The 10,255-nt window shown below is 43.5% G+C and overlaps 2 protein-coding genes across 3 annotated transcripts; one reads left to right on the top strand and one right to left on the bottom strand.

The window, feature by feature from the left end:
- Nucleotides 1-1,201: 1,201 nt before the first annotated feature.
- On the top strand, nt 1,202-1,974 carry LOC738913 (keratin-associated protein 12-2). Of its 2 annotated transcripts, XM_009441409.1 has the most exons (2): nt 1,243-1,315; nt 1,460-1,683. In XM_009441409.1, exons 1-2 carry the CDS (start codon nt 1,243-1,245, stop codon nt 1,681-1,683), a joined length of 297 nt encoding a protein of 98 aa, XP_009439684.1. The 2 variants fall into 2 exon arrangements, with proteins under 2 accessions (XP_001153834.1, XP_009439684.1); XM_001153834.3 differs by having other exon boundaries at nt 1,202-1,974.
- A 7,501-nt stretch (nt 1,975-9,475) lies between these two features.
- KRTAP12-3 (keratin associated protein 12-3) lies at nt 9,476-10,255 on the bottom strand. Its single transcript, XM_003319114.3, has one exon. It carries the CDS (start codon nt 10,085-10,087, stop codon nt 9,797-9,799), a length of 291 nt encoding a protein of 96 aa, XP_003319162.1. The 5' UTR covers nt 10,088-10,255; the 3' UTR covers nt 9,476-9,796.

Here is a 10,255-nt window from a genome sequence, read left to right as displayed (position 1 = left end):
ATCTGTGAACACAGCTAACTTTACTTCTTGCTTTTCAATTTGGATGCTTTTTGTTTCTTTCTTTCTTCCTTTTAAAAACAATTGCCTAGTTGCTCTTAGTAAATCTTCTAGTACTATGCTGGCTTTGTTCCCAATATTAGAGAAAAAGCCTTCAGTTTTTCACCAGTGGGTATGAGGCTTGCTGTGGGTCTTTCATGTATGGCTTGTATTGTGTTGAGGTAGTTTTCTTCTATTCTTAGTTTGTTGATTGTTGTCATCATGAAAGAATCTTGAATTTTGTGAAATGGCTTTTCTATATCAATTGAGATGATCACGTGGTTTTTTCCTTCATTCTGTTATCATGATGCCAAGTTCCAAGTGATCTGGTGTTGACATCTGTAGGCTCAGAGATTCTACTGTCCCTGCAGTACAGGGTGCACATGGCTTTCTGCTGAACATACCCAGAAGTCCTTCTGGCCCTTGGAACCTTCTATATTCAGCTCACACATATCCTGCTGTGGCTGTCCATGGGACCCTTCACTGGCCTCACATGCTTCCCTGGGAACATGCTTGGACCAGCTTGATTTCCTTAGAGCTGTGTCTCCATGCATGAGGGCCAGTGGTGTTGTCTCATCTTGGTTCTTAACTAGGAGGATTTCTCAAGACAAAGATCCATGGTCACCACTCACAAGAAGTTCTCTGTGACCCACACCCTTTGTCCCCACTCATCCTATGGACAAGTGATTTCCATGTTCTTCCTCCATCTGCTAGCTCTCATCCAGCTCTAAGCTCTCAGGACACCCACAGATCAGCTAGACACGTTCTGTTCTACCTCACATTGACTATGGAGCCTTCCTGAGCCATGAGAGGAGTGTAAACTTCTGTGGTTTAAGGACCATCATCACACAGAGAGGAAAATCTGGAGATCTGAGTTTTTGGAATCTCACAAAAGTAACTCAGGTAAAAATTTAAAGAACAAGGAAGAATCCAGATGAAGCCAGTAAAACACTCTGGCAGGTTTCCAAGCATACCAACAGCTCGAAGAAGGTGCAATTCGTCATGAAGCTAAGGGCCAAACAAAACCCAGAGACACCTATAACAGAAAATTAAGCTCCAGGAGACAGCACTGAGGAAGAAAAACAAGGAAGACAGGTGTGCTTCTGTGTTGTGGGGATGCCTGGGTCCAGGTATAAAGGCTGCCCAGGGAGGCCATCCCCAGACATCACTGCCCTCTGCCTCTACCTTATCCAGCCACACGCCACCATGTGTCATACCAGCTGCTCCTTGGGCTGCCAGCCAGCCTGCTGCATGCCCAGCCCCTGCCAGCCAGCCTGTTGTGTGCCCAGCCCCTGCCAGGCATCCTGCTGTGTGCCTGTGGGCTGCCAGTCCTCCGTGTGTGTGCCTGTGAGCTTCAAGCCAGCCGTGTGCCTGCCCGTGAGCTGCCAGTCTTCTGTGTGTGTGCCCATGAGCTTCAAGTCAGCCGTGTGCATGCCCGTGAGCTGCCAGTCTTCTGTGTGTGTGCCTGTGAGCTGCAGGCCCATTGTGTGTGCAGCCCCCTCCTGCCAGTCCTCCCTGTGCGTGCCTGTGAGCTGCAGGCCTGTCATGTATGCGGCTCCGTCCTGCCAGTCCTCTGGGTGCTGCCAGCCCTCCTGCACCAGCGTCCTCTGCAGACCCATCTCCTACAGTATCCCTTCCTGCTGCTGAGCCTGAATCTCCAGACCCGCTGCTCCCAGTGCAGATGAGGCCACACCTGTACACTCCCTGGATGAGTCCTCAGTTGGTCTTCTGCACCTGGTGCAGGTGAAAAGCATGCTCAGTTGAACCCTCTGAATTCTGGATTGAGAATGTGACAGAATGATCTGGAGCCCTGGCTGACCTTGCCCATCCCCCCAGGGAAGTCTGGGGTCCCAGAGTCATTCTCTGACCCCATGAGAGCCAAATAAACCAGCTTTCCCCATGCAGCTCTGCGTTTCTTGTCTGTCTTTTTTATTTCCATACTCCCTGCTATCCATTCTGCTGATTACATAGAATTTGCTGCTAAACCCTCTTCAGTGATCCCTTCACCCAGTGCTCATCAGAAGGTGGTGTCCCGGGTGGAGGGCGCGGCTGCAGATGCCCATGTGGTCTCTCCCAGGGCTCCCGGGGCCCAGCTGCAGTGGCCACAGCGGTGACTTACCCGCCTGTGGTGGAGTGGCCTTGTTTCCCCACTGGCTGTCCACTCCTGCTCCAGGCCAGCAAGCCCTGCATTGATGGCCAAAGCCTCAGAGCATTGATGATTGGGTTTTCCGATGTGGTTGGTGGACGTCCCGTTTCCCAGGTCGCGGAGGATCTCAGGTTTACAGAACTGGATTAGTTCTGCAGCACACACTCCCATCACTGGTCCACAAAGGCTTGGTTTTTATTGATTGACTGATGATCAATTACTGAGGATCTTAATATAATAAACCCCCATGAACCCACTGCCTGACACAGAAATGAGAACATCATCAATAATTTACCAAGAACTTCTTGGGGCAGCCACTGTTGGGATTGTGTGCTCCTTATTCTGTTACTTTCTAGAAAAAATAGAGTTGAGTCATATCTCTATGTATTCCTGAAATGGGTGTTTTCTAATTTAGTAATTTCTGGTGATATGAAAAGGGAATTATTCAGAATGTAATCTGGAACTTGCTTTTCCCAGTCTGTGTTGTGCTGGTAGCATTCTTCTGCATTTCCCCTGTCTGGGCTGTATTCCCCTCCTGAGGGGCTCTGCTGTGACTGTCTCAGGTTAAACGTTCCCCAGTAGATGGGCCAGCCCTCTTGCCCCAGGAGTCTGCTATTCCAGATAGCATAGCCCAGAACTGTCCCCTGAAGAACGCTCTCACTACTGGCTGCCTTCGATTCCAAGATTTTTATTTGCCTTGGAGGCAAGTGTTGAGTTTAGGGTTGAAAAACTGGTTTCATCATCTTTTAGGCAAGGTGGTCAGGGACCTATTGTGTAGTTTAAACTGGGAGGCTTTGGATAAAACTGAGTGAGAAATGGAACCAATCAACCCAGACATATAAATGCTTGCAGCCGAACACATTCGAATCCATGAACACACCCAATGTGTGCACTATACAACGTGCACACACTTATGCACACACGTAAGCACTCTGGTCCCCCAGGCTGGGAGTTAGAGGTGAAACTGGAAATCAGAGCATGAGAGGAGGGAGGGTTGGTAACCAAAAAATGCTTCTGGAGAACCTACCTGCCCTGTGCGCAGAGAAGCATGGATGAGGCCTGGCTCAGCCCCCGCCCTCCGGAGCTGTGGGGCCCTCGGGGCCACTTGGAGCCCAAGTTCTGTGATGCTAGTGCTCCACATGGGGCATGTGTTAGCAAGTCCAGGTTTTTGCATGGACGTATTTGTTTCTCTCTCTTGGGTAAATGTCTAGGAGTGGAATAGCTGGGTCATATGCTAAGTATCTTTTTGCCAACACCATCCTGCCCTGATAAATGCAGCTTTATAGTAGGTCTTCAAATCAGCTAGTGTGAGTTCTCCAATTTTGTTCTTCTTTTAAGAAGTTCTTTAGGCTGCTCTAGTTTCTTTGTCTTTCCATATAGATATTTGAATAAGCTTATCAATATCTACAGAATTTGTGCTGAGATTTTGATTGGGAGTGTATTGAAACTATAGATCAATTTGGGGAGAGTCGACATATCCAGCAATCCATAACATGGTCTATTTATTTAGGTTTTCTCTGATTCTTCTCATCAATATTTTGTAGTTTTCAATGTATACATTTTATATATTTCCCCCAGAATTTATCCCTAAGTATTTTATAAGTTTAATGCTGTTATGGTACTATTTTTAAGTTTCAATTTCTGATTGTTCATTGCTAGTATATTAAAATGAAATTGATTTTTGTATATTGGCATTTTTTCTTTGACCTTGTTAAATTCACTTACTAGTTCTTGTAACTTTATTGTAGAATTTTGGGGATTTTCTAGGTAGACAATAATGTAATATGTTAATAGAGACTGTGTCATTTCTTCCTTTCCAGGCTGCATGCTTTTTACTTCACTGTTTAGGAAGTCCAGTATGGTAATAAATAGCAGAGGCAAAAGTGAATGTTCTTGCTTTGTTGTTGATTTTAAGGGGAAAGCATATAGTCTTTCATCATTAAGTATGATATTAGCTATAGGTTTTTCATAGATGCTCTTTAAAAGAAGTTCCTTTTAATTTCTAGTTTGCTAGCAGTTTTTATTCTGAATGGATGTTGAATTTTGTCAAAAGCCTTTTCTGAATCTATTGAGATAATAATATGGTTCTTCCTCTTTAGTCTGTTGATATGGTGAATTATAAGTTGATTTTTTAACACTGAACCAACCTTGCATTCTTGGGATAAATCTCACATGATCATGACCTTTTATCTCTTTTACATATTTCTGGATTTAATTTGCTAGTATTTGGTTGAGAATTTTGCATCTATATTCATAAGAGATATTATTAATAGTATATAGTTTTCTATATACTATGTACTATAATACTTTTGTTCAAATTTGATATCAAGATTATGCTGGCTCTATGAATTTAATCGGGAATGATTCCTTTCCTTCTATTTTCTGGAAGAGTTCATGTAGAATTGGTTATATTTCCTCTTTAAATGTTTGGTAGAATTTTCCAGGGAGGCCATTTGCCCCTAGTTTTATTTGTTGAAAAGTTTTAACTGAAAATTCAACTTCTTTAATAGATATGATACTATTCAGGCTACCTACTTCTCTGGAATAAGCTTTCATACTTTTGTCTTTTAAAAAATGTGCCAGTTTTATGTATGTTATCAAATTTAATGGTATGAAGTTGTTTACATCATTCCTGTATCATGTTTTTAATAATTGTAAGATTTGTAATGATGTCTCTTTTTCACTCCTAATATTGCTATTTTGTGTCTTTTTTTTTTCTTTTTATTATAATTTTACCGCTCAGTCTGGCTAGATGCTTATTCATTTCATTGTTCTTTTCAAAGAAGCAGCTTTTGCTTTCATTGAATTCTTTTCCATTTTCTACTTCATTTTTTTTTGCAGATTTTTAATTATTTCATTTCTTTTGCTAATTTTGAGTTTAATTTGCTTTTTTTCTTTAAAGAGCAAACTTAGATAATTGATTTCAGGACTTTCTTCTTTGTGAATATAAGCACTTAATGATATAATTTTATCCCTCTAAACACTATTTTAGCCATGTTCCATATATTTTGACATGTTGTCTTTTAATTTGTATTTAATTCAAAATATTTTCTAAATTCTCTTGTGATTCTTCTTTGACCCATGGGTTATTTAGAAGTGTGTTGGTTACTTTACAGTTCTGCAGGGTGTTTCTCACTATCCTTTTCGTGTTAATGTCTAACTGAATTTCTTTGTGGTCAGAGAACATACATTGTATTAGTTCAACTTTTTTACATGAGTTGAAGTTTATTTTATGGCACTTTATAGTCTTTTTGGTGAATGTTTCATGTGCTTGAAAAGAATGTGTATCTGTTATTGTTGGGTGGAGTGTTCTGTCAATATCCATTAGGTCAAGTTGATTGACAGTGTTGTCCAGGCCTTCTGTATCCTTCCTGATTTTCTGTCTACTTGTTCTCTTGAAGCTGAAGTCCAATGACAAATCTGATTTATCTGTTTTTCCTTTCCCTTCTCAGTTTTTTTGTTGCATGTGTTTGGAAAGTTGGCTGTTTGGTGCTTACACATTTAGAATTGTTGTTTCCACGGTGAATTGATGCTTTATCATTATGTAATATTCCTTTTTATCCTTGGTAATATTTCTTTTGTGAAGTTGACTTTGTTTGATATTAATATAGCCATTCCAATTTTACTTAATTAATGTTTGTGTGGTGTATTTTTCCATCTGTTTACTTTTAACCTATCTATGTTTTTTATATTTAATGTGAGTCTTCTGGTAGATAGAATATAGTTGGGTCCTGAATTATTTAATCCAATTAAAAATCTCTGTTTTTTGGTTTTGGTGTTTAGATGATTTGCATTTAATTTAATTTAATAAATTAATTTGCATTTAATTTAATATTAGCAAAATATCACTTTGCTAATTGTATTCTATTTGTTCCATCTGTTCCTTTTTATCTTTGCCCTCTTTCTATGCCACTTTTTGGTTTAGTATTCTTAGTTATTCCCTTTTATATCTACTTTTTGTATACATCTTGATATAGTTTGGATTTGTGTCCCCGCCCAAATCTCATGTTGAATTGTAATCTCCAGTGTTGGAGATGGGGCCTGGTGGGAGGTGATTGGATCATGGGGATGGATTTCTCATGAATGGTTTAGCATCATCCCCTTGGTGCTGTCCTTGTGACAGTGAGTGAGTTCTTGGGAGACCTGGTTGTTTAAAGGCGTGTGGCCCCTCCCCCCGCCCCCCCCCCCCCCGCCCCCGTCTTTCTCTCCTGCTCCTGCTCTGGCCATGTGATGTGCCTGCTCCCTCTTCACCTTCCACCGTGCTTGTAAGTTTCCTCACAATTCTGCCTCCCCAGAAGCTGAGCAGATGCCAGTATTATGCTTCCTGTACAGCTTGCAGAACTGTGAGCCAATTAAACCTCCTTTCTTTATAAATTACCCAGTCTCAGGTATTTCCTTATAGCAAGGCGATAATAGCCTAATACGTCTTTTCAAACTTATTTGGCCTAAGATTTACAATACATACCTTTACTGTAACACAGGATACCTCTGGGTAATATGACGCCACTTCATCTGTAAGTGGCAGGACTTCACGGCAGTGTACCTCCATGTCCTGTTTTATATTCCTCGTGTTATTGTTGCCATGTTTTACTTTTACTTATGTTAAAAATCCCACTATGCACTGTCACTATTTTCGCTCTGGACAGTCAATTAGTTATAATGCTTTTTTTTTTTTTTTTTTTGAGACGGAGTCTCACTCTGTGTCACCCAGCCTGGAGTGCAGTGGCGCGATCTCGGCTCGCTGCAGGCTCCGCCCCCCGGGGTTCACGCCATTCTCCTGCCTCAGCCTCCCGAGTAGCTGGGACTACAGGCGCTCACCACCATGCCCGGCTAATTTTTTGTATTTTTAGTAGAGACGGGTTTCACCGTGTTAGCCAGGATGGTCTCGATCTGCTCGCCTCGGCCTCCCAAAGTGCTGGGATTACAGGCGTGAGCCACCGCGCCCGGCCTATTTATATTTATCTTCTTTTAAAATAATTTCTAGAGCTCTTCTTTTCTTTCTTTTCTTTTTGTTCCCAGGACAGAGTGCAGTGGTGCGATCTTGGCTCACTGCAACCTCCGCCTCCCGGGTTCAAGCAATTCTCCTGCCTCAGCCTTCTGAGTAGCTGGGATTACAGGGGCCCGCCACCATGCCTGGCTGATTTTTGTAGTTTTAGTAGGGATGGGGTTTCACCATGTTGGCCAGGCTGGCCTCAAACTCCTGACCTCAGGTGATCCACCCACCTCGGCCTCCCAAAGTGCTGGGATTACAGACGTGAACCACCGCACCAGCCAAGAGGTGGTCTTTTCTTTGTGTGGATTCAAGTGTCTCTCTGCTATCATATTCCTTGTCTCAAAGAAATTTTTAAAGAATTTCTTATAGTGCATGTGTGCTGTTAATGAAGTCTTTCAGTTTTTGTTCATCTGAAAAAGTGTTTTCTTTCATTTTTGAAAGACACTTTTAGTGTCATAGGGTCGACGGATTTTCTTTCAGTATTTTAAAGATGTACTTTCGGTCATGTGATTTCTGATTAGAAGTCTGATGTAAACTCTACCTTTGTCCTTATGCTCGTAGTCTGCTTTTAAAATATTGATGCTTTCAAGATTTCCCTTTTTACCTTTGGTTTTTGTCAGTCACAGATTTAATGTGACATGTCTAGTCATTTGTGGTGGGGATATAGTTACCCAATTTGGGGTTCTCTGAACTTTTTGGATATGGGACTTTATGTTTTTCATTATTTTTAGAATATTTCTCAACTATTACCTCTTTGAATATTTCTTCTGCCCTGCCCTCTCTTTCTTCTCTTTCAGGGACTCCAATTACATCCATAAATGAGGATTTGATGTTTTGCTCTTGTCTCCCTCCACCCTTCTCTTTCTGTTTCTCTTTGTGTTTTAATTTGGTCAATTTACATTTACACGTCTTCAAATTCAAAGCTTCCACACCTGGTTGTATCAAGTATACTGATGAACCCACTGAAGGAAGCCATCTGTGATACCGTATTTTGATTTTTACCATATCCACTTGACCTTTCTTATAGTTTCCATTTCTCTGCTGAAATTACCCATCTGTTCATTTATGTTTTTAATGCTTTACTCTTGATCTTTTCATCTATTCATTGTAGTTATTGTAAAGTTTATACCTGATAGCTCTAACACCTGTGTCATTTTACTTTTTACTTTCTGTTTTTAGAGATAGTGTCTTGCTCTTTTACCCAGGCTGGAATGCAGTGGTGCAATCTCAGCTCACTGCAGCCTTGAACCACCAGGCTCAAACGACTCTCCAGCCTCAGCCTCCCAATGTGCTGGGGTTACAGGGGTGAACTGTGCCCAGCCCCTGGGTCACTTTTGAATCCAGTTTTATTGATTTCTTTGTCTCCTGACAATGGCTTGGTTTTTCCTTGCTTTTTTGCATATCTTATAATTTTTTATTGAATATCAGACATCATCAGTTCCTTCTGGAAATGCGCGTGTCTCTTTTTCTGTCAGGTCATTAGTGTGTGGGGGGAGGTGGATGAGTCAATCTGGTCAGACATTGACCGTGGTTTGGGTTTTGTTGTTACTGTGGTTACCTTCAGTGCACCAACGGCTTGTGCTTAGGGTGTATCAGTGCTTGTGCTTAGGATGAGGGGTGGGGAGGTCAGCGCTTTTGCTCCACCCTAAGTTTCACACGCCCCTGCATACCTGACATTCAGAGGAGATCTCTACACACTTCTGCCTTTCCCCAGAGGCAGGCTGACGTTGCTTATTGAGCTGTGCCTGCTAGGCTGAAGCGGAGAAAGGAGGGCTCTCTGTTGTCCTGGTCCAGTGTCAGTCTTAGGCAGGCCCTTTGCATGTGGGACTTGGAGAATGAGACTTTCTTGGACTTCCTGCTACCCCTCCCGGGGACAGACGAACTCTGCTCTGTATTTGTGGTGGGTGTTGTTTGAAAGAGTTTCCTCCCCTCTTTGCCACAGTAATCCTTTGAGGTATTGCATGGGATCTGGGGCCCAGGACTATTTCTTGTCCATCCTTCTGGGTAGAGGATTGTTTTCTTCTACCCTCCCCCAACACCCTCCATCTGGAAGCTTCTTCTCTGGTGGTCTTTATACCCGGGTCCCAGGCATCTGGGTAACATAAAAACACAACAGTTGTCTTCCTCATGGTGGTTTCCACTGTGTTTCCCAACATCTTATTACCCCACAGTGCAAGGCTTGGGGAGGGAGTCGGGGGACAGAGGCTTCAGGCCACTCCTCCAACCAAGGACCCTCCACTTCAGCTCAGCCATCAGGAAGGTGGCTCTCTGAAGAGGTGCTGCTGCCATTAAAGTGGGTATGTACCTTCAAGGAAAGAACTTACGAAATACTTGAAGATAAAAGAGAGAGATGAGGTGTATAGGGACAGCCGATTTATTTGGCTCACATGGGTTTTAGTTTCCTGCTGGAGTGAGAGAAGGACTCTGGCAGCCAAGACTTCCTTGAGGGGGTTCCCAGGGTCACGGAAGGTCTGAATCATTTTTCCACGTTCTCACCCCAGAGTTCAGAGGTTTCCTTGAGCATGCTTTTCATCTGCCCTATGTGTGCAATCTGGGGGTCCACCAGATGCTTATTCACGGAGGGATACAGATGTGTACCCCCGTGTACCAGGAGCAGCTGGTCAGCAGCAGGAAGGGGTGCTGCAGGAGATGGGTCTGCAGAGGACAGTGGTGCAGGGGGGCTGGCAGCACCCCGAAGATTGGCAAGAGGGAGTCACATATATGATGGGCCTGCAGCTCACGGGCACGCACACGGAGGGCTGGCAGGAGGGAGCCATGCACACAATGTGCGTGCAGCTCACGGGCATGCACACGGAGGACTGGCAGCTCACGGGCACATAGCAGGATGCCTGGCAGGGGCTGCATATGCAGCAGGTTGGCTGGCAGGCTGGGGAGCAGCTGGTGTGGCACATGGTGGCGTGTGGCTGGGCTGGTACTGGGGAGGAGGATGATGATGTCTGGAAGCTGCTTCTCTGGTGTCTTTATACCTGGGTCCCGGCATCTGGGTAACACAAAAACACAACTGTTGTCTTCCTTGTGGTTGTTTCCACTGTGTTTCCCAACATCTTATTTTCCCGCGT

The sequence above is a fragment of the Pan troglodytes genome, chromosome 22 (assembly GCF_028858775.2).
Source record: "Pan troglodytes isolate AG18354 chromosome 22, NHGRI_mPanTro3-v2.0_pri, whole genome shotgun sequence".
NCBI lineage: Eukaryota > Metazoa > Chordata > Mammalia > Primates > Hominidae > Pan > Pan troglodytes.
Note: the sequence above shows the minus strand (reverse complement) of the source record. Positions and strands in the feature narration are given on the sequence as shown.